This window comes from Gymnodraco acuticeps, unplaced genomic scaffold (genome assembly GCF_902827175.1).
Source record: "Gymnodraco acuticeps unplaced genomic scaffold, fGymAcu1.1, whole genome shotgun sequence".
In the NCBI taxonomy this organism is placed as follows: domain Eukaryota; kingdom Metazoa; phylum Chordata; class Actinopteri; order Perciformes; family Bathydraconidae; genus Gymnodraco; species Gymnodraco acuticeps.
This window is the reverse complement of record NW_022991938.1, coordinates 357260-384921: the sequence shown is the minus strand read 5'-3', so window position 1 is coordinate 384921 and position 27662 is coordinate 357260. Positions and strand designations below refer to the sequence as shown.

Below are 27662 nucleotides of genomic sequence, written 5' to 3'. Positions count from 1 at the left end.
TCACCCTCATGCTGAAAATAGCATACTCGCGCATGCTCAGTGTGCTCAACGATCAAACCCCGCCTTCTTTTGGGTTATTAGAAATACTCGTGTGTGATTGGCCCATCCAGCTCGTCCTCCTGCAATGGGAGGAGCCTCTGTGACCTGCCGTTAATCCGTGAGGGATCGAAGTCAGTGGAGAAAGAGCAACGGAGAGGAATGAAACAAATCACCGATTTAACTCTAAAAAACACGGATTTTAAGACGTTGTTGATTCACAGACAGGATTATTCAAACGAAAACACAAAAGTGGTGTAACACGGGAGAGTTTAGTCAACTTTTTGGGGGGGGTTTTATGGTTGTCGGGGCTCAACATGGATGTCCGGGGAGCAACGGTGGATTTCTGAGGAGGAATTAAGGCCGTTATTTCGGGTCGTAAATTGGAGCTGAGGAGGATTTTAAAGCGGCTTCCTTTCTACCAGGTGAGCCTTTAGCCTGTAAAACACTTTCATAATACTTTACATTAACAAACCCCCCCATTTTACCTCACTAATTAAGAGTATTTTTCTTCAGATCCAGGTTAAAAACTCCAGTTGGTGAAGTTGTTGCGGCTGCAAGCTAAAAGGTAGGTTTTTCCAGCTTCGCTTTTTGTTTGTTTATGTCAGTTCCACAGTTTTTAAACATGGAAAATCCGGTTAAACACAGCATTCATTATTAGCAGTACAATAAAATCACTGTTATGGGAGAAAAGCAGTGGATACATGTTTTAAAGGCTTGTTGTCAGAGGTGGGAGAAGTACTCAGATCTTGCACTTGAGTAAAAGTAGAAGTATCTGAGTGTAGGAAACTCTGTCACAGTAAAAGTTCTGCTTTCAAAATGTTAATCAAGTAAAAGTAGAAAAGTATCAGCATCAAAATATAGTTAAAGTACTCATTCTGCAAATTGGTCCATTACAGAATAATATATAATATATGTTTTGATTATAACTATTGATGCATTGAAGTGTTAAAATCATATTTTTTAAATGTTCTTTTGTATGTAAAATGTGAATCTTTAAAGTAACTATCAAATAAATGTAGGGAATTCAAAGTACAATATACCCATTTATATAGTAGCAGTGAGAAAACACACTCAATTGAATTCCAAGTGCCTCAAATTTGTATTACAGTACTTGAGTAAATGTACTTAGTTACTTTGAATACATCCAAATGCTTGATGTTGTTGCTTTAGCTAGCATGATCATCCAGTCTGGCTTTCACACATAGCATTACTTATTTTGAATTATAAATACACACACACACACACACACACACACACACACACCCATGACCCCTTTCCATCTGTTGCTCTGACCCCCTGCCTCTCATATATTATTTCTGTGTGTGTGTTGACTGACCTTTTAGCCTTTTAAATTATACACACAGATGTCCCTTTTGCTCCTGCACAGCATCATTTCAGTGTGTGTGTGTGTGTGTGTGTGTGTGTGTGTGTGTGTGTGTGTGTGTGTGTGTGTGTGTGTGTGTGTGTGTGTGTGTGTGTGTGTGTGTGTGTGTGTGTGTGTGTGTGTGTGTGGTGTGTGTGTGTGTGTGTGTGTGTGTGTGTGTGTGTGTGTGTGTGTGTGTGTGTGTGTGTGTGTGTGTGTGTGTGTGTGTGGTGTGTGTGTGTGTGTGTGTGTGTGTGTGTGTGTGTGTGTGTGTGTGTGTGTGTGTGTGTGTGTGTGTGTGTGTGTGTGTGTGTGTGTGTGTGTGTGTGTGCTGATGCCTTCACTTCTCCTTGTTGACATGTGGATATGCTGATCCGTGGCAAACCAATACAAATGACCTGCCGTCTCACACGCACACATAGGTTATACACACACACACACACACAGGTTAGACGCACACACACACACAGGTTAGACGCACACACACACACACAGCGAGACCATAACTCCTCTCAGCCTCACATTTAAAAGCATGAAAGCAGCCTAATTCATTTAATCGAAACCCCAAAGTCACTTTTCACTTAGTTTTTAATGTAATTAGTGTGTGTGTGTGTGTGTGTGTGTGTGTGTGTGTGTGTGTGTGTGTGTGTGTGTGTGTGTGTGTGTGTGTGTGTGTGTGTGTGTGTGTGTGTGTGTGTGTGTGTGTGTGTGTGTGTGTGTGTGTGTGTGTTCCTCATTGTCCTTGCTGTTTGTTTAGTGTGCGATGTCACTGGTGTTTGCCACACTCTGGCAGATGAGACACGAAGGGTCACACTGTCCCTCTTTTGTCATTTAGCGATCATTTTGAGCATTAACGCCAACTCTTTATTGTTCGTTTTCTCTCTCAGTCTGTTTGAAATGATGTGTGGGTGTATTTGCGTCAGCTCCCACTTCACTTTCATAACAACAATCTCCCCAAAGCTCAGTGTGTCAGCTGTGTGTCACTGTAAAGGAAACAAATGCACCGTGAACATGACTGTCCGTCACCTTGGAAACGGCTGCTTACGTAAACGTGTCTTCTGGCCACTTCGAGTCCCGTCCTCCTCAGGCGCTGGGGGCGGACGCTGCAGCTGAATATATGACGTTTTTTTGGTCAATCTGCACCTAAACCTGGTCAGGCTGCAGGCTGCACACCCTGTCTTTACTCACTCGTCAGATAAGGAAAGATATGTGTGGAAAACATGTTCTTGGTGCTGTTTGAAACATGTTTAGGCCCATTCTGTTATTTGAGCGTTATTTCTTAACAGACCATATTGTTCATTCTTTTTTAATATATGCACAAAAATTTGATTGCAGAAACAATTTAGCGTTTGATTACATTAAAGGTTTTTTAGATCTGGGATTTAAAATAGCTTTTTCAAACGGTGACATCTCATTTAGCCCCAATGTGTAATCATCATACAAGCAGGAATACACTATACACTACTAGTTGCTTTCTGAGGCATCAATTTCATTCTCAAAGTCGGACAATTTTGGTAGAGAAATACCTTAAACTGTCATCAGAATTGGCCATTATGATATAATCATTGCTGCTCTAACCCCACTGTTTAAATATCGTACTGTAAGAATCAACAATGCCTTTAAAGTACCTGAATGCCTTGCAGCTAATGACATGTTGTCTTCTGTTAACCTGAGTGGAATCCAGCTCACACTCTCCGCCCTGAAACCATGACTCCACAGCGGAGAGTCGATGTTTGGGCACGTTATCTGGCAGCGCTCTGGATGTAGGAACATTCAACACTCTGTTTACTCTACATACAGTCCACCCATTGTACAGATGAGACACACACACACACACACACACACCTTGACTCCTGTTGAGATGAGATTCCACCTTATATTGATCAGTGTGTGCGATCGATACTCCATGTTGAGGATTGATGGTGGATTTCATACTTTCTGAATCAACAGTCAACTTTATTGTCAATCTTTCAGTTTGTGTGTACAGACAGAGATTGAAATACCGTTTCCCACAATCCCAAATACAAATATATATAAACATATGTATATCCTATATATAAGTAAGTCAAATGTATTTATGAAGCGCTTTTCACAGACGGTCACAAAGTGCTTGACAAAACATTAAAACATCATAAAAGAGTAAATGACCACACAAGCCACGTGTTAAGAAGTGCTAAAAACCCAATACACAGTAAAGACACAATAAAAACATGGATAAAATAAAAGCACACAGGTTGATACACACAATCAACAGACACATGTACACATATGCACACATTAAGACGTAAATAAAAGCACAACAATCAAGATATACAAAAAAACAGTCACTTCAATGACTTTGAATTGTGTCCCTGTTTGAGTGTTTCTCCTCTCTGCGTCCTCCAGATGTTGAACCTGTGGAGGCGGGACGTCCCCCTCTCAGAGCGTTTGGGGGAGGACTCTCCTCTGGCCGCCGCCGCCCCCCTCCTCCCCCCAACAGCAGCCCCCACGGGCCCCAACATCTCATGGCTGCCCGAGGCCCCGCTGCTGACCCTGGATCAGCCCACCTTCCTCATGACGCCCGCTGCTCAGGCGGTGTCCGGCTTCTTCGTCTGGACCGCGCTCATCCTCACCTGTCACCAGGTAACGCCCTCCAGACAACATTCATCTGTTTGCAGCTTACACAGTATTCTTTATCTAATATATCATATGCACTGCTTCTATTCTGTGTGTGTGTGTGTGTGTGTGTGTGTGTGTGTGTGTGTGTGTGTGTGTGTGTGTGTGTGTGTGTGTGTGTGTGTGTGTGTGTGTGTGTGTGGTGTGTGTGTGTGTGTGTGTGTGTGTGTGTGTGTGTGTGTGTGTGTGTGTGTGTGTGTGTGTGTGTGTGTGTGTGTGTGTGTGTGTGTGTGTGTGTGTGTGTGTGTGTGTGTTGTGTGTGTGTGTGTGTGTGTGTGTGTGTGTGTGTGTGTGTGTGTGTGTGTGTGTGTGTGTGTGTGTGTGTGTGTGTGTGTGTGTGTGTGTGTGTGTGTGTGTGTGTGTGTGTGTGTGTGTGTGTGTGTGTGTGTGTGTGTGTGTGTGTGTGTGTGTGTGTGTGTGTGTGCGCGCACACATATGATGGGATCCTGCAGACACACACATCTGCAAGGGCAGGGGTTGCTTGGCAACATCCCTCGGCAGGTGTTTGTGATCCAGAGGAGGATGTGCACAAACACACACAATGTGAAACCTGCAGCATGAATGAAAACAACAAACAGCTGAGTGGAGGCTGGTAATGTGTTGATAGTTCAGGTGAACTCAGATTGATTCAAGGCTTTCATTGTCATGTGTGCATCGCTGCAGCGTAGATATGACAATGAACATCTTCGGTCACAGGCTCCTCCAACTGTGCAACTCAGTACAACTGATCAAATAGTCTATATACAAGTCATTTGATATAAAACTAAGACTTAGATTATGGCCTCACTGGTGTGGGAAACTCTTAGAAATTCCTCATCAAATTCTAATGTGGTCTATTAAATGTTTTAAAAGCGTTAGCACTTTTACAACACCAGATGTATTATTATTATTATGAAATGACATGAAGCTGTCCTTATTGTGCAAACAGTACATGTTCTTGTTTAAAGTCTTCAGTTGCAGCCTCTCTTGAAGACTCTGAGTCTTATCTCATACATAAGTGTTAAACCCTCTGACGCAGGCTTACAGTCTGCAGCCATAGACAGAACAGGGCTGTTCTTTCTGCTGCCACAAAGCTGTGGAATCATTTCACTCTAATCTCCACCTTTAACTCAATACTTTCTTATCATTAACTAGGGATGCACGATATTGGTTTTTTGAAACCGATACCGATAACTTCCTGCTTCTCAAGACCGATACCGATAATAATATAATATATATTAAATGTACCTGTAGTTTTTGCACACCTGGTGGTAAAAGAAAGAGTAGTAGTGAGCAAATGACATGAGCATTACTACTATGAACAAAACAAAGCCAAGAACAGTTTGGACTCTTCAAAGTGACCATATTTATTTTCCCAAATAAAGTTCTTGCCTTTTTCAAAAGCCTCGTCGATCGGTAAAAACCCCGGTGGCTTTGCAGCTGGCTTTGGATTCGCCGCTAGTTTAGCAGCGCAGACGTCTTCGTACGCTTTTAACACACCATCGTAGCGATGGCGATGTTTCAGGTGACTAATCAGGTTGGAAGTATTATAGCTCGTTGCCTTTTTCCTCCTCGTGGAACTTCTGCATTTGTTAATACAAATAGCAAGCGAACTATCTAACTCTGAAACTTTGAAATAGTCCCATACTACCGGCGACATGTTTGTTTACTGTCCTGGCTTCACGGCCGCTCACCATTTACGTCACAGCCAGGCATGAGTTAGGGAGCGCTGGATTTGTGAAGAACTCCCCTCTTCCTAAACCACTAATACCACAGTACTGGCAAAACGGGAGGAGCCGAGTGAAAAACAAGCGCCCCTCATCCCAATCCCACACCGCAGTATTTGTTTCTTACCCAAAAAATATATTGTATATTATCGGGGCTATTAATACTGGTATCGGGTTTATCGGGATGACGTCATAATTCCTAATATCGGACCGATAATTATCGTGCACCACTAATTTTACGCTCCTTAACTTGAAGCCTTAAACTGTTCTGCTGATATGTGAGGTGTCTCTGCTTTCGGTTCCAGATCTACATGCATCTACGTTTCTACAGCTCTCCGAGGGAGCAGCGCCACATCGTGCGGATCCTCTTCATCGTTCCTATCTACGCCTTCGACTCTTGGCTCAGCCTCCTCTTCTTCACCAACGATCAGTACTACGTGTACTTCGACACCGTCAGGGACTGCTATGAAGGTAGGGACTTCGTTTCATCTTCTTCCTCAGTCTGTGATGATGTAGTTTCGTTAATGCCACACATTTACAAGACAACCTGAGCCGGGTACAATAGACGCTTTCACACCGGAGTACTTTTCCCGTTTAGTTCGATAGTTCCTGGGATGTTGCGTTCACACCAAAAAGAGAACTTAGTTCATGAGAACTTTCTCCCCTTTTCAGTCCCTGCTAGAGAGGTGGGACTTTGCTGCGGAGAAACAAGTACCAATTTCTGATTGGCTGGGTGAATTGCAAACCACGCCCCGTAAAACTCGGAAAGGTTTTGTGAAGCCGCCATTGTATTTGCTGGCATTAGCATTATTAGCATTAGCATTAGCCCCGCGCACAAACGCAGAGAGAATAACTTATGGCAACACAAAAGAAAACATGGGAGCGGTGGAGATGAGGAGGTGTCGGCGTTCTGGCGATTTACTCGGAAGGCTTCAGTAGAAGCTGCTGGGACTCCCAGCAGCTTCTACTGAAGCCTTCCCTAACTCCGGGGACTTCGGGTGGCAGTATACGCCGTGAAGTTGTTTGCGGCCTGCCAGTAAACCCAAAGCAGAAGAAGAAGAAGTGACGTCAGCGGCTTCATTTACGTAATCCACCCCCAGGGACTTATCCCGGTGTGAACGCGATCAGCTCTTAGTTCCATGGGGGAACTAAGTGCTGGGAACTAAGTGCTGGGAACTAAGTGCTGCAAAGTACTTGGTGTGAACGCGGCTATTGATGAATTGCTCTGACTTTAGAGTACTTCAATTGTAATGTTTGCAACCAAAATACCCAGAGCCACTCTACTTTAGGTATGGTTAAAAATGGTATTAACATTGCCACATTTGGTAGCTATTATTTCCGCCGTAGTGTCTTTTTGTTCTTGAATAAAGACACATTTAGATACTAGCGATAGATAGAGTTACTGATTCCTTTCCACCTCATTGTGCGACTTTTAAGTGATTACATTGTGCGGATGCATTCAACCGCTTGATGGTGAATCTTGTTTATTTTAGTTTTTGTGATGGTCTGGAAGTCTCTTGTGAAATGTCTTGAAGTTTTTCTTGATCCGTACACATATTTTTTGTATTATTTATATGTATTTGGACACATACTGCCATTCATCTCCACAGCGGAAGCCTCCATGTACATGCCTCAGAAATGTGGTTTTGATATTATTTTCGAGTTCAGTTTGTAAGGGATGAAACCATGGATCAAATGGCTTTACTTCTCTCTGTATAAACATGGACTGAGTTTATTCGAGTTTGATCAGAACTCTTTGTAATGAGGCTTTTTCAGAGCGCATGGGGGACACAAACAAAACAAAGACTGCCTGATGTTTTTAATCTCTGACGTCTCTTTAATGTTTGACTTGGCAGTGAAGTCAACTGCTCGTAATTTTCCAGAGTCAGTTGTGACATTGAGGATAAAAATAGTCACTTTGCCCAGGCGTCACTTCCTGTGTTGACCAATAAATGATGTCCGACTGTTTGAATATGGAGTGGAGGCGTTTTCTGCTTCTGGGAGGAAGCTTCGTCAGTATCGTGGTCGTCATGTCTCTTCCTCCTCCTTATCTCCTCCTCCCTCCCACGACTTCTCCTCTTGGTATTATTCCCCTCCTCTCTTCGCCCTGTTTGCCTTCCCATTACCCACAATGCTGCTGAGCCTAAGCTAAGATGACCGACCTGTTGCATGGCAACCGAGCTCGCAAAATCTTCCTCATCAACCAGCAAGATAATGATAATGAGTTCCTGTCTCTCACCAAACTCGCTGTAAAACTTCCCGTTGCCTTTGTATCCGGGCCTACCGTATCACCGTGGCAACTAGCACTGTGCTGACTTGTCCTTGGAGAGCATTGATGAGTGTGATGTAAACAGCTGACACACACACAGTTTCTCACACACACTGTACGCTCGGCTGTGTGTTTAAATCACAGTGACTCTGGCATGTGTGGCATCCTTTTACCTGAGTGTTGACTGACAGGCGCCTGACGTCAGACAATACACCCAGAAAATTACAATAGTTTTATTTGTAGCACTTAAAAAAGCTTACACACAAAGTACATTGCAGGTTAAAAGACTTGCAGAACAACGGATTTAACAAATAATAATAAATAACAAACAAAAATTTGCAACATGACAACAAAGGGGTTTAGTACATAAAAAAGTGTATATATATATATATGAGCTTCAACGATGATACAAATACAAGCATTATTTAATCTTTTTTAAATAAAATGCAGATAATACAAACTATATTTCTCAATAGGGGACATTTGAATATAGCTTAGTTTTTTAATGTTAGAAGCATTTTCCCACAATGACCAAAATGTAATCATTTTCAGGATTTTAACCCTTTAAATGCCATTTTGAATACATGAAACCGCTGTTGTTTTTCATGATGAAAACTGAGAAAATGAGTTATTTTCCAAAAAATACATATCTGAGGACTGGCTCTTTTTTTATAACAGTCTTGAATATGTCAAAGATTAGCAACACAATTGATTTTTTTTTGCATTATTAGTTTTTGGACAAAATCAGATTGAACAAAAAAGTCCACTTCCAAAAACTGCTCTAAAATGACAACAGATTAATATTTTTTGAAACTTTTTGGGGTTAAATCTTTCAATCAACTTCAGTCCTGATCAAAAATACCAAATGTTAAATTATGTTCAGGATTTTAACCCTTGAACTTCCAGTTTGAAAACATGAATTTGCGTTTTCTATGAAAAACATGCCCAAAAAGGCAGTTATTTTCCATATAATAAATGTTTGGGGGGTCGGCTTTTTTTTTGATCACAGTCTTGGATATGTCAAAGATTAGCAACAACATTTATTTTGGTGGATTATTAGTTTTTGCACAGAATCAGATTAAACAAAAAACTCATTTAAAAATGGCATTTAAAGGGTTAAAATCCCTATTAGTGTGGAAGTTGCTTTAAAGATTGAACCCAAAAAAGTTGTGAAAAAAACCTTTTAATATAATGTTTTTATCAAAGTCTTTTGCAGTGGACATTTTTGTCTCGAATGACTGATTTGCGTAGTCGATTTGTTACACAGTGAATTAAAGACCGATTTGAGAAATTGAAATTGGAATTCTAAAATAGATCGAGAAAATAGCCTTGTTACAAAAAATCAGGCCGTTTGCAGCAACACAACCAAAGTTATTGCAAAATGAAAAGTGAAAAATGACCCATATGGACAAAAACGTCCACAGTGATACCGGACGGTTAAGGGGCTACATAATGGGTTGATAATGATAATAATAATAATAATAATGTTTATATAGCTCCACAAGCTGCTTAATGTTACTAACTTATTGTTTCGTCAAGACCAAGACATGGAAAACAACAAAATTGATAAGAATCGCCGACTGGGTTGTTGGAAAAAAACTATCTTTATAGAAGATTTTGTCTCAATCGCACTCGACTGCCCATTCATTAGATCATAAAGTGACAAAAAATGAGTCCAAATGTTGCCCTTTTTAAACATGATGTTGTTTTGAGAGGGGCTACTTTGAATACAAAAGTATATAATGTGTGCATAGAGATAATAACAACCCAGCCTGTCTCTCCTTGTTTCTCTGCAGCGTTTGTGATTTATAACTTCCTGAGTCTGTGCTACGAGTACCTGGGAGGAGAGAGCGCCATCATGGCCGAGATCAGAGGGAAACCCATCGAGTGAGTCTCACATTTACTAAAGATAAGGGTTATGTTCCAACAGGCTGATAAACAATGTGTGTTTTCAAGTCAGCATGAAACGAGGGCTTATCCCACCCTACCAGGAAATATCAGAGAGGCCAACTCAATTTTAAACGACAGCTAAAGACACATCTTTTTAGATTAGCTACCCCCCACTTTACATTTTCTTTGTCTTTATTATTTACCTACCTTTATATTGTTTTATTTATTTTATAGGTCTTAATCTTTTGTTTCTGTTGTACCTATATTTTCACTTTGTTTTATATTGTTGACTCAGATGTCTTGTGTCTTATCTGTCAGAGAGAAACCATTATTTATTTAATTTATTATCCTACATTTTACCTCCTTGTGTCTATTAACCTGATCAAATTGTATATTTTCTGCATGTACCTTTTTAAAGTCCTTAAAGGTCCCGTGTCATGGCCATTTCCACTGATCATAATTCCATTGCTGAGGTCTACTAGAATACATTTTAATATATTGTGCAATGTTCCAATCTCACATTGGTTTCTCACAGCATCTCTGTATAGTCTGTGTATTCACTCTCTGTCCTAAACGGCTTGTTGGAGCTCCTGCCCCCCCCCCCCCCCCCCCCTCCCTGTGAGCCCAGTGGCCGTCTGCAAGACAGGGAGACACAGCGAGACCCAGCCCGAAACACACACACCCGCAGCCTGGCTGGGAGTTTGTGTGCTCACTCAGGCTGAGTTCCGCGGTGTCTCGCCGTCTCGCCGACCCCACACCAGTGAGCCAGCTCACAGTGTCCCGCTCCTCGCAGCAGCGAGCCTCGCAACGTCCCGTCGAGTGTGTGTGTGTGAGGAAGTCCGCGGATTGGTCCAACCGTAACGGCTCCGCGGACGTTACGTCACTATACCCAAGAAGTAAACAATGGAAAAAGAGAATTCTCCAACGAGGCGTTCTGGGGCAGCACAGACAGGTCTTCTCTGTGTTAGAGCTTTACTCGCTACAGGGTGTACTTTGAGGGTTTGTGACTCTGCAGACCGTTTACATGCAGAAAAACCTTCATAACACACAAGGGGACGGGTGATAACCAGAAAAGCATGACATGGGACCTTTAATAAATAATCTGAGGGTAATTTCTTGTTGTTTGTTTTTAACTTGTGATGTGTCATTTTGTAAAGCACTTTGAGCTGCATGTGCTGTATGAAAAGTGCTATATAAATAAAGCATTATTATTACATTTGTATTTACATATACAAAGCATTATTGTGCATATCTTTACCACACCTAATTCCCCAGAGATCAGGTGTAATCCAGATGTTGTGCCCCCCCCTCAGGTCCAGCTGTGTGTACGGGACCTGCTGTCTGCGGGGGAAGGCGTACTCCATCGGCTTCCTGCGGTTCTGTAAGCAGGCCACGCTGCAGTTCTGCGTGGTCAAACCCATCATGGCCGCCGTCACCGTGGTGCTGCAGGCCTACGGGAAGTACAAGGACGGGGACTTCAAGTAAGGAAGTGTTCACATCCTTTACGTGAAGTTTCAATTCAACATTCCATACCTTATTGAAGTAAAAGGATGTTGGTGTAGCTTTTCCACTGTCCTGTGTGAGTCACTTATCGCTTAACAGTTACTTCATGATAGTCAGCTGCAAATAGGTTTCTCAATGGATTGTTGTGGTATCAGGTGCACTTAATAACATACTAAAACTACCAAAATCTGACCACTACAAAGGTCTAATTTTCAAGATGGCCGAAAATCCCTTAAAACACCCTAACGCCTTCATAATTTATTCTAAGTACTTTTTTGGGCTAAATTTATGTTTTGGGCGCCTACAAATCCATAGGTCTTGTCCAAATTACAATAATAGGATTACATCATTTTTTAATCCAATATTTTGGTTCGCCAGTTCCTTATAAGGACCTGAGAAAAACACCCCATTTTTCAGCTTTTTACAATCATAGACTGCAGCATTTTATCAGCTGATGCAAGAGGGCTCCACACACATGTTTCCGTTTCTCAGACAAATTCAGAATCAACACATGTGACGATAAGTTGTTTTCAATGGGTGGTTATGGTATGTAATAGATAACTATAAATACAACCCAGTCTCACAGCATTTCGTGTTTAATCTGTTGATTCGTGTTCACCAACACGATTTCCCCCTTTTTTTCGTGTCACACAGAACGATTTTAAAAGCAATGTATTTCTATTGGTAAGATGTTTCGTGCCTGCACCACGTCTTTTTGTCCGGTCGGGTCTTGGAAAACCAGAAGCTGTGTGGTTCATAAAAACATTTTCTTACTCAATATCTTACCCTAAATGATCATTTTACTCATTTTAAATGATGTATAGAGTTTTTTTGCCGTCCGCGAGGAAAATAAATGGCTCAGAGCCTCAGAATACTGAAATCTGTATTTTTTTAATCAGTTTTTCCTTCTAATTTGTTATTATTTACATTGCTTTTAAAATCGTTCTGTGTGACACGAAAAAAAATGAGGAAATCGTGTTGGTGAACACGAATCAATAGATTAATTTCGTGACTATAACACGAAATGCCATGAGACTGTGTTGATAAATAAAGCTGTTAGCCAAAGTTAGTGAAGTAAAAAGTACAATATTTGTCTGATTGCAGTGCGGCCGAAGTATAGAGTTGCATAAAATGGAAATACTTAAGTACAAGTATTTCAAATGTACGTACAAACTGTACACATGAGCCAGGAGTAAAAACATGCAATACAAAGCAGTATTGAAAAACCACCAAATAAAAAAACAACAAGAAAGCAGCAGGAACACGTGGATTACTACTGTCATTTTTCGATTAATTGAAAGCCCCAGGCTGTTTCATTCATTCAGGTTTTTATCTTCACTTACAACAACATCAATCAGCACAAACCTGAAATCCCTCCCCCCTAACTACCGTGTTCCTCTCCTCAGTGTCTCCGGGGGTTACCTGTACGTCACCATCGTGTACAACATCTCCGTCAGCCTGTCTCTGTACGCCCTCTTCCTCTTCTACTTCTCCACCCGCCAGCTGCTCAGCCCCTTCAGCCCCATGCTCAAGTTCCTCATGGTGAAGTCCGTCATCTTCCTCTCCTTCTGGCAGGGTAGGAAACACCGGCAACACATGCTCATGCTCTTTATATAGCACGTAATGTAGTCTGGAACGTCTCCCTTTTATATTTTATCCTTGAGAGTTTTAAACTTAGTGTATTGTTTGTTTTTTTAACAGCATACAGTTATTCTATCAGAGCATGTATCAAAAGTAGGTAAACAAATCTTCACTTTATAGTAAAATAGGTAGAGTAACAAAGTAAATACTGCTTAACCAACCACATTTGTTCATGTTTAGTTATCGATGAGGGTCATGGTCACATAGAGCAGGGGTGTCAAACTCAAATACACAGTGGGCCAAAATTAAAAAATGGGTGCTCGTCGAGGGCCGGACTGGTTCAATGTTTATTGCAGAACTTATTGAAATGAACTTATTGCACATATTAAACCTGGAACTAACAAAGCTTAAATGATTGCCTATAAAAATAACATTAAACATTAAATAATCAGTTGCATTCATTTCTTATGGCTCTATCTGCAGCTTTTCCAGAGTCATTTCTTATGAGTACATTTTCCCACAGGCCAACAACAGCTTCAACAAAACTATTCCCCTCAAAGAGAAAACCAAACATGCCCTGTTGTCGTGAGAGAGAAAGTGCAGAAGGAAGCATCCATTGAACTCAGTGTGCTGCTCTGTGATGCTAGCTCAGATACTTGGCCTCTCATCTTGGGTGCAAGGTCATCAATGTTTGGGGTCAGGCTCTGAGCTGAGGAGACCCTCAGGGTGGAGTGAAGGTGTGCGTGTCATATACCGGCAGGGCCAGATCTAATAGTCATTAGAAATTATCCTGCGGGCCGAAATTAAATCCACCAAGGGCCTGATTTGGCCCCCGGGCCTTGAGTTTGACACATGTGGTTTAGATAAAGATATACATGGCAAAAAAGCACTTTGTTTAAATATAACTTTAGTTTTTTCTTATTCTAATAACAAAACCACATGAACTGCAGATAATCGGTTTAAGAAACACCTTTCTATATAACCTCTTATGGTTACATTTGTTATCTTGCAAATATTTGTTATTTTTTGTTCTATTTTTTCAATATATTGTATGTTTCATAGCCAAAACGAGGCTGTATCTATAGTGCATTATGTCCACAAAGCCTAGTTTAAATGATTGCATTTTGTATCTAAAGTTACACATAATCACCTGGGAAACTACGTCTTAAATACAAGAGACGCTTTCCAATGTAATCTCTAGTTTAAATCCTACATAGATATTGCTCAACATCAAACCTTGGAGCTCACTTGAGCTGCAGCTTCATGTTCACTCTGCACGTCTTATCTCTTGTGGTCAGGCATGCTGCTGGCCATCCTGGAGAAGTGCGGCGCCATCCCTCAGATAAACTCTGAGGAGGTTTCTGTCGGCGAGGGCACGGTCGCCGCCGGATACCAGAACTTTATCATTTGCGTGGAGATGTTTTTCGCCTCTCTGGCTCTGCGCCACGCTTTCACTTACAAGGTCTACATGGAGAAGAGCCTGGATTCACAAGGTGAGGAACCAAGAGGGAGGGGTTTCAATACACCATGAAATACATTGTAAAATAGCCTTTTGTCTCCACTTTATTTTTATGCTTTTCCATCTTTTTCAATGCGTATTCGATACTCCATCTCCTGTCTTTCAAACTCAATTCTTCCACCTTTTTATTTTGTATCTGTTCAATCTGTTGCTTTTCAATGTTTCTGCGTACGTCTGCACCTCCATCTTTATCTGCCTCTTCTCTTCTCTGCTGTGCCGTAAAGGATCTGTTGCTACATGTGGAGACTTTGGTAGGTCTAACCCTGATGATGTTACTCAACAAGCCCCTTTTTTCCTTACCCCTTGTGTTGTGTTCGAAAGCTATTCCCGTTCATGGTGTTCGCGGGTACATTTTGACCCATGATTTATCTCAGTCCAAAACACACAAAAAATCATCATCCAATTTTGTTTTAACTCCATCATAACTAACTTATAATGCATTCATAACCGTACAATCCTGTTTAATGTAATGTTGGCCCAAAACACATTACACCGCATATTGCACACGTGCATGTGTGTGTTCAGGTTCAAGTGTTACGGCCCACCACACGGCGGCGTGCGTTGACGCTTCAACGCTTCTGCCCATTCACTTTGAATGGGGTGACGTCACGTGTAGGGGCCGTTAGTGTACATATTCTTTGAGAAAGGTGGCGTTCCCGTGGGGGGAGGGGGAGGGGGCAGAGGGAGAGACCAGGTGCATGTTGCGAACAATGATTGTTACAGTGTATGAAGGGGGTGGGGGAGGGGTGTCTAAAGTCAAAGATGAATCTTGATTGGGCCAAATTATACACTTTCAGACTTGGCTCAAATTGTCAGAATCTGTTCTGTAGTGTTTATATATCTGTGGTGGAGGATATCATGAAGCCTGGTTCAGATAGAAAAAACTAGAGCGTAGTTAATATATAGTTTTAACTTGAAACGGGTCACGGGAGACCCGAACACAACATAAGGGTTAAGTGCGGCTAGCTAGTTGTGTCCTTCCCAAAGGTATAACGTAGTGTGAATTTGACTTGGTTTTTGTACCTGCAAATGTTCACTTTGTCTCTTTCTGCTTGTCTTTTTTCTGATGATGTTAACTACAGTGTTTAGCTAGTTGTGTCCCTCCCAGATGTATGAAGTTAGTTTCTGTTTTACCCTGTACTTTTAATCCAAGGTTTGAATGTGATTTGGTTGTTCACCCGTTACTGTCTTTTAATTGTGTCTCTTTATATTGCCCTCTTCGTAAATCGTACCATCCTCTTTTACTTTGTTTTTTGTTTACTATATATCAATCGTCCTAATGGATGGTTCCTTTTTTTAGCCTGGGTTCGTTTTCCTTTGTAAAGTTTGTTTTGAGATCGTCATGGGCTGTTGTTATCAAGCTCCTTTGGCTGGAAATAGAGAATATATTAAAGTTTTTATAAGAGTTTTGAGCTTTTAATCGTGTAAAACTAATATTTAGGCTCTCATTTGCAACATGTTGGTGAAACAGAAGCTAGCAGTCTTGTGGTACACTCATAATAAAGCGGTACGCAGTTAGGAAGAACATGTGTAGATACATGGGGTGTTTCTCAATGTCGAGTATGCTTGCTTGGTAGCACATGTCTTCCGAGTCACTTGCTTCAGAAGCGAGGCAAGAATACTTCCTGGCATTCGGAAAACAAAGGGTGGAACAGGCGAGCAGGTGTGCGTCGTATGAGAGGCCCCGTCTTACATTTTCCGCCACAGATTTGGGGAAATTGGTCCGTGCGCAAAGCATTGTGGGGATTTTAAGACCGCGGATTCTACACATGTGCAGCCTCGACATTTCTCCAAACGAAGTACGCAGGGCTCGGTAGATTTCCAAGTATGCTGGACATTGGAACAGTCCTTCGGCGGGACTCGATGGCGTAGTATGCTTGAAATAGTGGCTCTGGAGCAGCTTTACTCGACATTGAGAAACACCCATTATAATCTAACTGAGGAGACCCTGGTGCATTGTGGGATTTAAAGGGAAACCAATGTGAGTCATGAGTTGCTGTCAGCTCTATGAAACGTTGTTGTTTTTGTTATAAATGGAGCAGATTATAGTTACAGGATTTTTTTAGTTGACTATATAGATCCTTTCACGATACTGTAAAATAAACAAGTTTCCAATTCCGTTCCCTCTCTCTAAATCACACTCACCCCTCCTTTTGTCTTGCTGTCCTCTAAATCTCTGATGCCCTTCTCTATTATCCTTTCTCTCCTCCTTCTTCTAAATCACCTCCTCTCTCCTCTGACTCTTTTCTCCCCTTCCCCTTGTCTCGCCTCTCCACTTGATTTTCTCTCACAGCTCCATAAATCCACGCTGCCTTATTGTTGTCCCCCCTTTGACTCTCTTTCCCTTCTCCAAATCCCTCCTGAATCATTTTAAACCCTTTATTTCTTCTCCCAGCTGTCCTTTTTCCACCCGATTCCTCTCCCTTTTAAGGGAAAGTCAGATTGTATGAATAGAATGGGAGGGATGAAACCCTCTTTAATGGTCACGCAGGCAGAGCACACACAGTGACATGTGTTCCCTGCTTTTAACCCATCCTAGTCTAGTACTAGGAGCAGTGGGCAGCTATTGTACAGCGCCCGGGGAGCAATGGGAGTGGGGGGGAAGGGGGGTGTCCGGTGCCTTGCTCAAGGGCACCACGGCAGGGCAGGAGGTGAACTGGGACCTCTCCAAGTAGCAGTTCACACTCCATATTTAGGTCTGTTCGGGGACTTGAACCGGCGACCCTACAGCTCCCAGTCCAAGCCCCTACTGACTGAGCCACTGTATGAGGTCCATAGTCGGTGTATTACCTACAGTAGATGTTGGGGTAACAGAAAGGAAGACTAGCAAGGAAGCTGAGCAATGTTCTGCTTAATACATCCATCCATCTTCTCCCGCTTATCCGTGGTCGGGTCGCGGAGGTAGCAGTTCCAGCAGAGAGCCCCAAACGTTCCTTTCCCTGGCGACATCAACCAGCTCTGACTGGGGGGATCCCAAGGCGCTCCCAGGCCAGCGAAGAGATATAATCCCTCCACCTGGTCCTAGGTCTACCCCTTGGTCTCTTCCCAGCTGGACGTGCCTGGAACACCTCCCGAGGGAGGCGCCCAGGTGGCATCCTTACTAGGTGCCCGAACCACCTCAACTGGCTCCTTTCAACGCGAAGGAGGAGCGGCTCAACTCCGAGTCCCTCCCGGATGACCGAACTTCTCACCTTATCCCTAAGGGAGACACCAGCCACCCTGCGGAGAAAACCCATCTCGGCCGCTTGTATCCGCGATCTCGTTCTTTCGGTCATGACCCATCCTTCATGACCATAGGTGAGGGTAGGAACGAAAATGGCCCGGTAGAGAGAGAGCTTTGCCTTCTGGCTCAGCTCCCTTTTCGTCACAACGGTGCGGTAAAGCGACTGCAGTACTGCTCCGATTCTCCGGCCCATCTCACGCTCCATTGTTCCCTCACTCGAGAACAAGACCCCGAGATACTTCAACTCCTTCACTTGGGGTAAGGACTCATGCCCTACTTGGAGTGGACCCTTTTACTCTCTTTCCCTTCTCCAAATCCCTCCTGAATCCTTTTAAACCCTTTATTTCCTCTCCCAGCTGTCCTTTCCCACCCGTTTCCTCTCCCTTTTTTAGGGAAAGTCAGATTGTATGAGGTCCATAGTCTGTGTATTACTACAGAAGATGTTGGGGTAACAGAAAAGAGTACTAGCAAGGAAGCTAAGCAATGTTCTGCTTTATACAGTGGCAGCTAAACACATTTAAGACACCTAAAGTGAAAAAGTGTAGGCTATAGTTTAAATATGTATACTGCTTTACCTTTGGGAACAGGGGACTGATGGGTAATCCATGTTCTCTTCAAAGTCAACAAACTTCTTTCAAAAAAAGTGATTTGACCTCGTAGAACACAGACATTTCTGATCTACTGCTGCCTCGATGGTGATTTCAAGTTTTGATCTTTAAAGAGGTGGAAAGATTTGTGTGGATAACTTAAGTCACACAACAATACCAACAATACCAAAACAAACAAACAAACAAAATCTCTAAATCTCTCTTTTCCCCCCAGGCCGCCGCGCCCCCATGAAGAGCATCTCCAGCAGCCTGAAGGAGACCATGAGCCCCGGGGACATGGTCCAGGACGCCATCCACAACTTCTCCCCCGCCTACCAGCAGTACACCCAGCAGGCCACGCTGGAGCAGGGCGTCCCCCCTCCCCTCCCCCGAAACATCAGCTCCATTAGTGGGCAAGGGGGAGACACGGAGAAGACCCTGCTGCTCAGCTCCGACGATGAGTTTTAGAGCAGGGAAACCCCCTCGGACTGTTTTAACAGCGGGTCATCCTCCTGTGTGAATGGTTAGAGAGGTGCGTTTGATTTCCTCACCATGGATGTGACGCCTGCACACACATCTCCCCAGCCAGTCTTAGTTAGTGGGAAGCTGATTTGGCAATAAAAAAGTTCCAGACAAACTGAAAAAGTGTTGTGTTTGGTTGTGAGTCCAAACTCGTACAAACGTGACTTTTTAAACGCACGTTCTCTGGCTCCGATAGAAGCTTAATTTCACATTTCAGCGCGGCCATGTGGCATTTCAATCGTCCTAATGGATGTTTTCCTTTGTAAACTTTGCTTTGAGATCGTCATGGGCTGTTGTTATCAAGCTCCTTTGGCTGGAAATAGAGAATATATTAAAGTTTTTATAAGAGTTTTGAGCTTTTAATTGTGTAAAACTAATATTTAGGCACTCATTTGCAAAATGTTGGTGAAACAGAAGCTAGCAGTCTTGTGGTACACTCATAATAAAGCGGTACACAGTCATGAAGAACATGTGTAGATAGATCATAGACTGTATATGAGATGGATACATTATAATCTAACTGAGGAGACCCTGGTGCATTGTGGGATTTAAAGGGCTGTATGTGTGAGTGGATTTAAAGGGAAACCAATTTGAGTCATGAGTCACTGTCAGCTGTATGAAACGTTGTTGTTTTTGTTATAAATGGAGCAGATCAGGATTACACTGTTGATGTTTTTCAGGCGTGTTTGAAATTGAGGATTAAAAGCCTCTGCAGGACACAATGTAGGTTAACAGGAATGTAGGTTACAGCTCTAACATAGAAACTATAAAAAAAATCAAATGTTTAAGGCAGACGTATGAAGTCAAACTGGAATTTTAGCATTCCCCATTTTAAGTTAATTAAAAGAAACATATTTATCACAAACATACCTACTGTAGTCACTTATTTTTCAGCTTGTCAGGTTTGAGTTTTAAAGTTGCTTTTAATGACCTAAAGTCTTTTGCCTAACTACTTTTTACTGTTTAATCCTGAGCTGTGGTACATTTTAACGCTAACACCCCCCTGTATATTAGCTCAGTAACAAGGGAACATATATTATAAACGCATTATCAATATGTTCAGTCAATCGTCTCACAGTTAAAAATAACTTGAATTACTCTTGGAAGCTGTTCATTCCGTCCAGGCACGTGTTTTGTTTGATTCAACCGCCGCCGATTGAACATAATTGAAGTTCTTGAGTCCTCTGAATGAGTCACATCGAATTCTGCAGACGTGTTTACTGTAACTGCTGCTGTAGCACTGTGTGAACACCAGGGGGCCGTGTAGACAACACACACACACACACACACACACACACTGTTATCTAGCAGCAGACAGGCAGTTATCACACACTTTAAGCTGGTACACATGTAACTGCTTTGTCTGCCACTTTTTTTTAATCTTTATCAACAAAGCACCCTCACACACATCGCTGTTTTAAAAAAAAAATGTATGCTCCTGTCTGACCTGATAATATGCTTTTAAACGGCACCTCAGCTGTGTGTTATTTTTAGACATTGCTGAGTGTTGTCTGGTTAATTGGGCCGCTGCGTTTTGACGTGAATACAAAGTGGATTATTATGTTTGCCTGCAGACACACGTGACCTCGTGTTCATCTCTAACAGCACGGGTCACTTCATGTGTTTCATTACAATACGCTGTCCTTTTTTGGTCCCTATAAATGCATTTCAATTCTGAACCACTGAATGTTTTTCGTGCATCGATTGGTTATATTTGGACATTTTGACCCTACAATAGGCTTGTCACAATTTTAACTACACGATTATTACAGCTGACAGAATTCACAGTAATAGAGCGAAGTAAAAATAATGCTATCGGTCAAAGTCCTCTTACATTTTTACTTTTAATTGTGTGTTTTTTGTCTTTTGATGTGTTAAGTGAGAACAAAGCAAATTATTGAAGAAACTGAAATTATTAGGAGTTATATTATTTTATTGTGCATTATTGTAGGTATAATGTACGGCAAGCCGGTCTTAAATCACACTAAAGGGGTTTATTTTGCAATAACGACCCACTTGCTGTACTTAACTACGCTAATTACACGCCTACTGACTAAAGAGATTACTTTTATTGATTTAAAATTGATTTATTTGTTTTTGTTTCAACTAAAACTCACTGATTGTTTTCCCAGATCGATCTGCGTCCATAGCAACAGTAGAATGCCGTTATCGACCAATCAGAATCAAGTATTCAACAAAGCGACATAATATCTAGATTTCATTTTTTGAACGTTACGTTATTATTAATACTGGTTTATCGCATTAAACCTATTCAAACTGAGTAAGATATCGTATCCGGGAGGAACTAAAGCTACTAAAGACGGGTTTTCTTGCCGAATATAAGAGACTTTTACAATTTAAAATCGACGTATGTTAGTCGTACCACACTTTTAAATGCCATGTTGGTCTACAGGAGGAGGGATGTGTGTTCAGTCATATATGCTGTTTAGGTTATGCACAGGAGAAAAAAAAGACTTAGTTTTGTATTTACTTCATAATTGTCTTTCTTTTTATTATTTCAACGACTGTTTTTGGTTTCTAGTTCTTTGTATATGATAAAGCAGCTCATGATGCTATTATGTCCTTCAAATGGAGAAATATCTGAAGTTATAATAAAGAATATTTAGTCTATGTTTACCGCTTGTTCATTTTTCCTCTTGGTTATAGTATTTATATCGAGAAATCCACGGTCATTTAACTTTGTTATACTTGTCTCACTTTAAAATGTTTTACTCAGATGTCATAGACCAGGGGGGTCAAACTCAAATACACAGCCAAAATGAAAAAATCGGTACCAGTCGAGGGCCGGACTGGTTCCATGTTTATTGCAAAACGTATTGAAATGAACTTATTGCACACAGGGCCGTCCCTCCCTACAGGCCGATCATGCAGACTGCGTGGGGCCTCACCTTGCGGAGGGTGCCTCAACTGAGTCGAAAATGGGGCGCACATATGCGCTTATGCGGTGCAATTAGTGTGGCGTGGCACGGTTTCGCCGCCGCTCGCGAAACAGAGGGCCTCATCATATAACTTTGCGTGGGGCCTCATGTTGGCCAGGGACGGCCCTGATTGCACATATTAAACCTGGAACTAACACAGCTTAAATGATTGCCTATAAAAACAACATTAAAGGGGACCTATCATGCAAAATGCTCTTTTGTACGTCTTTTATACATGAATATGTGTCCCCGGTGTGTCAGGGAACTCACCCAGTGTCAGAAAACACAACCCTCTCTCTTTTCCTCCATACCCATATCTCTAGAAACGGGGCTGCAATGGAGCTGATACAGACTGATACAGATTTGAAAATTCTCTGATGTCAGAAACGGGGAGCTCCGCCTTTATGGGCAACTCTCCACCTATCAGGGGAATGAGAGGTTGCGTGGCATGGTAACAGCATGGTAACATGACGCTCGTGCCTCGCCCCCCTCCTTTGCAGGGGGGCGTGGTCAGCTGCAGCTAATTTGCCACAGAATCAGCCCTTGCAAAAACAGGGCTGGAATAGAGCAAATAGAGCGAAATTAGGCATGGCTAAAATGCATGATCTGTTTGGTATTTTGAAAAGAAAACTTCACAGACATGTTTTATATAGGTATGGCCCTACAATATGATTCAAATATAGCATGATAGGTCCACTTTAAATAATCAGTTGCATTCATTTCTTATGGCTCTATCTGCAGCTTTTCATTTCTTATGAGTACATTTCTCCACAGGCCAACAACAGCTTCAACAAAACTATTCCCTCAAAGAGAAAACCAAACATGCCCTGTTGTCCTGAGAGAAATTGCAGAAGGAAGCATCCATTAAACTCTGTGTGCTGCTCTGTGATGCTAGCTCAGATACTTAGCATCTCATCTTGGGTGCAAGGTCATCAATGTTTGGGCTCAGGCTCTGAGCTGAGGAGACCCTCAGGATGGAGTGAAGGTGTGCGTGCAATATACCGGCAGGCCAGATCTAATAATGATTAGAAGTTAAATCCACCTGATTTGGCCCCCGGGCCTTGAGTTTGACACATGACATAAACCCGTAAGTATTAAGATTTATTTAGATTAATATTTCCCTGTCACTAAGTTCAAACTTTTATCCAACAGTTTTTATTATAATTTCCAAACATTGATGTATTTTTTCACAAATGTTAACCCTTTAAATGCCAGTTTAAGTGTTTTTATGGATAAAAAACAACATTATTTCCTGTTTATTAAACGCTATGGGGTGTTTTTGCAGGCTTGGATATGTTTATAATTGGCAGCAAAATTCCCATTATCAATTTTTTTGTTTTGTTTAGGAATCCAGGAATATAGCACGAAATTATCCTCTCGTGCAAATGTGAAAAATGTCTTTATTGGGAGGAAAAATATAAAAAATTACAATTTTAAAGCCTGATATATGAATAACAATAATAGCTGGGGGATAGAAAAAATGTGGTTTATTGTCTTCAAAGGATCCAAGTGTCTGTATCTGGCCACACAGTTTATTATATGGAGCTTAACATTTATTAAAAAAAAGACAGATTAAAAAATATTGAAATGCCAAAGATCTCCCTAGTGAGGCTAAACGTTTATTTATATTTGAAATATTAGCACTTTTTACCATAACTTGTGCGACACAACCACAAACACCATGTTATGTACAATATGTACAACATTTATTATAATTAATATATAAAATAGACAATGTACTTAAATTTTCACAATAGAAAAAATACAAGTAATAAATACAAAAAACATTTTTTTGTTTTGCAAAGTATTACAAAACATCCAGCACAGTTCGACAGATGTGAGACGTTAACAGAGAATAAATGCTTTGCCACACCGATATTCATATAGCTAAATATATGCCTCATATCTGAAGGAGTTACTCGTCCACAGACTCATGTGTTACTCCGCCGCTCAGAAACGATATTGCTCGCACGATTCAGTGGCCGACGCTCCAAGAAAGCCAGTTTTAGCTCATTTTGGCTAAAACGTGTGAGATTTTCAAGTGAATAAAGCACCACCTCTTCTCCTCCTTCTCACCCTCCTTTCCTACTTCCTTTCTCCATCTTCCAACAAAACAACTCCTCCACCTTCATCTCTCCTCATCCTCATCTCCACCTTTAACATCCCGTGGATCCGTCCACCCAGCCGATACAGAAGTGACCTTAATTTTTTCACACAAATAAAACATACAAATATCATAGAAAAATAATATCCCTCCAAGAATCCACTATGACAAGCCAGTACACACACATGGCAAAGAACACACACACGGAAATCATCATCATCATCATCATCATACAGCAATATGGCCATTGGCTTTGAGCATATCTTCTACATAGCTAATAATTAACATTTTTTTGTAAAGTAATCATCGTTGCCACACATTAACACAATAATTAGACATGAGAATATCCCCGGACTAGTCATAAGTACTTCTGAAATCACATAGAACATCACAGCACTCGTTAGCTTGTCTTTTCATAACGTCTACCTTTAAATACAAATAAAATATAGAATATATCTCTGATAAATGTCACTCAACATTTTCGTCTCTCAACGGCACGTACGAACATTACAAATAAGAACACAGAACGGGAATGTATGCGGAGGGTTTTCTGCATCCGCTCGAGTGTAATTCCTACCAGATGCCACTCCGCTCTTTTGTAGCAAAAATGACCAACATGTGCTGTTGGGAGTCGACCAGATATTTAAAAAAACACAAAAAAGGAAGCCGCAGCAGACTTACTGCACAGTAGGGATTGTGTAATGAGCAATGCAGGATTACAGCTCCGAGACATTTAAAAGAAATGAACAGTTAAACTGAGCGGTTACAGTCTGTTTCCCCTCTTAGGTTCTTCTACTGAAGGCACTGCATTAATGTGAACACAAGCAGTACAAAAACGACACTCCCCTCACGCGAGGAACAGCGAGGAAGCATCGGCAGGTGAATCCCAAACAAAACAAGAAAACGCAGAAATGTCACTGATCATTTTGCAAACGCAGCGTTTCTCAACCTATTCCTGGATTCCCACGTTAGCACTTTTTTTTTTTTTTTTTTAAAACAGTGCTCTCTTGGAACCCGCCTGCATATCAAGTGACACTGAGGTTGAGAAACTCTGCATTAACGACTAACAAGAGTCTCACTTTGGGACACTTTGTTGCACAGTAGCAGAGACACAGGACTGCAGGTGTGTGGAGGAAGCAGCAGGACTGGCTTCGCTGAACACTTTCTCTCTCTCGTCTTCAGTCAGAGTTTATCCTGCGACGCCGCCTCGTTCACATGAAAACTGCTGCGTCTTATAATCCTAAAACAAATGTTCAGTCGTGGTGAGACAGTGGAGGACGCCTCCACCCGTCCTCTGGATAAAACTAAACATATCTGCGTATTTGAGCATGTGAACGAGGCGAAACGCAAGTGCTTAGTATTTTCCTACTAATAATATCCTGTGTGTGTAGTTTGTGTGTTTGCATTGCAGGTTGTGTGTGTCCTCCTCTCCTCCTTCCCTCAGTCCCTCAGCTCCTTCTAGGATGGCTCCTGGTCTCTCTGTGCCCCCCGCTGTGCCGGACTCTTGACGATGGTGATGACGGAGGCGGTGTTGAGTCGTGGCGCTGTGGCGAGGATGTTCCCCCCCCCACCGCTCTCTAACCCCCGGGCGAACCTCTGCAGGGCGGCCAATCGAGCGCCGAGCCCCTCCAGCTCCTTCCTCATGCCGGCGTTCTCCACCCCGAGCCGCTCCACCTCCCTCTGCAGCTCCGTCTTCTGCAGCTCCAGAGCCTCGCGCTGGGACACCCGTTTGACCCGGCAGCTGGCTGCGTAGCCCCGGTTCTTCAGGGTGCGCCGGCGCTGCTTCAGCTTCTGGATCTCGTCACGGGACATGCCGCGCAGGTGGAGGTTCAGCTCGCGCACCGTCAGGGACATGAGCTCGTTGTCGGACAGGACGGGCACGTTCTCGCCGCACTCCTGCTTCACCTGGGGAGGGAGAGGAGAGAGAGTTAGGAGAGTAAAGCAACAACAGTGGTGGGTAAAGGGAATCAGATCTACTTAAGTGTTTAGAAATAAGTTAAAGTCCTGCAATCAAAATGTTTACTTTAGTCAAAGTGCAAGTCAACTTTATTGTCAATCCTTCAGTTTGTGTGTGCAGACGGAGAGATCGAAATACCGTTATATATATATATATCTATATTTACACAATCAAAAGACACATTTATACATATGCACACATTAAGACCTAAATAAAAGCACAACAATCAATATATACAAAATAACAGTCACTTCAATAACTTTGAGAATGTGCATTAGTGTGAGACTGTCCATAGCAGCGTCAAAGTGTCTGTGCTGGATTTGAGTGTGTGTGTCTGTGTGTGGGGTGTTAAAGTCCAGTGGGTTCTTACTATGCTTATTAACAGATTCATATTTCATAATACCCCAATATCAGTAGTGGATAGATATTGTAGGCTTACTTTTTCAACAACAATAATGTTGATATAATGTCTTAGTCGGTAAAGGCAAATGATATAACAGCTAGAACAGTCTGTTAAGACAAAGACATCCATTTACTTTAAAGAGTGCTCTCCTGCTGATGTTCAGGTGTATATCAGTATGTAGTGTCTCTTCTTTAAAGAGTCCTCTCCTGCTGATGTTCAGGTGTATATCAGTATGTAGTGTCTCTACTTTAAAGAGTCCTCTCCTGCTGAGGTTCAGGTGTATATCAGTATGTAGTGTCTCTACTTTAAAGAGTCCTCTCCTGCTGATGTGTAGGTGTATATCAGTATGTAGTGTCTCTACTTTAAAGAGTCCTCTCCTGCTGATGTTCAGGTGTATATCAGTATGTAGTGTCTCTACTTTAAAGAGTCCTCTCCTGCTGATGTTCAGGTGTATATCAGTATGTAGTGTCTCTACTTTAAAGAGTCCTCTCCTGCTGATGTTCAGGTGTATATCAGTATGTAGTGTCTCTACTTTAAAGAGTCCTCTCCTGCTGATGTTCAGGTGTATATCAGTATATGTAGTGGTCTCTACTTTAAAGAGTCTCTCCTGATGATGTTCCAGTGTATATCAGTCATGTAGTGTCTCTACTTTAAAAGGAGTCCTCTCCTGCTGATGTTCAGGGTATATCAGTATGTAGTGTCTCTACTTTAAAGAGTTCCCTGCTATGTTCAGGTGTATATCAGTATGTGTGTCTCATACTTTAAAGAGTCCTCCTCCTGCTGATGGTTCAGGTGTATATCAGTAATGTAGTGGTCCTCTACATGTCCTCCATTGCTTTATGCTTCAAAGAGCTCTTTGCTCTGTCTTTCTCATACTGCCTGTGTCTGCAGGCACCTCTTTTCACCCTCTGTCTGAAACCAGAGCCCAGTCTGCTCTGATTGGTTAGCTGGCCGGCTCTGTTGTGATTGGTCAACCGCTTAGAGATGTCCCGCCCCATAGCCTATCACGTACAATGTGTTGGAGCGCTAGCCGATAGAAATGCAAGAGTTAAGTAGTGATGTCACCTATGCTAAGGAAGTAAACAAAGGAGTCCAATGGAGGGCAGGGTTTCATTTAAGTGAGTATACTTTTTATTTACTAATCTTGAATAATGAATCTGATTCAGAACAGTATCTAAAGCAGTGGATACAAAAGTTAGTTATTGAACTTAAATCTTCAAAATAATGTGGTGGAGTTAAAAGTATAAAATGGCAGGAAATGGAAACACTTAAGTACTTTAAAATAATACTAATAATACTTGAGTAAATGTAAGTACTTCACTTCTCCTGAGAGAATCAGTGAGTTTTATTCCCCGGCGCGTGTTACCTTCAGGGCTTTGCTGCTTCTCTCTGATGACATTCT

The 27662-nt window shown here is 41.9% G+C and overlaps 2 protein-coding genes across 6 annotated transcripts; one reads left to right on the top strand and one right to left on the bottom strand.

Annotated features, from left to right (window-relative positions):
• The first annotated feature begins 139 nt into the window (after nt 1–139).
• On the top strand, nt 140–21494 carry tmem184ba (transmembrane protein 184ba). 5 transcript variants are annotated; one of them, XM_034200405.1, is made up of 10 exons: nt 140–461; nt 553–604; nt 3087–3165; nt 3788–4024; nt 6069–6234; nt 9829–9919; nt 11236–11403; nt 12832–13001; nt 14305–14499; nt 18571–21494. In XM_034200405.1, the coding sequence occupies exons 4-10, from the start codon at nt 3788–3790 to the stop codon at nt 18801–18803; spliced, it is 1260 nt and encodes a 419-aa protein (XP_034056296.1). In that variant the 5' UTR covers nt 140–461; nt 553–604; nt 3087–3165; the 3' UTR covers nt 18804–21494. The 5 variants fall into 5 exon arrangements, with proteins under 5 accessions (XP_034056296.1, XP_034056297.1, XP_034056295.1 ...); XM_034200406.1 differs by having other exon boundaries at nt 3077–3165; XM_034200404.1 differs by lacking the exon at nt 3087–3165.
• A 1772-nt stretch (nt 21495–23266) lies between these two features.
• maff (v-maf avian musculoaponeurotic fibrosarcoma oncogene homolog F) lies at nt 23267–27659 on the bottom strand. The gene is made up of 2 exons (XM_034200416.1): nt 27627–27659; nt 23267–25805 (listed from the first exon to the last, which is right to left on the bottom strand). The coding sequence occupies exons 1-2, from the start codon at nt 27657–27659 to the stop codon at nt 25359–25361; spliced, it is 480 nt and encodes a 159-aa protein (XP_034056307.1). The 3' UTR covers nt 23267–25358.
• Between the last annotated feature and the right edge of the window lie 3 nt (nt 27660–27662).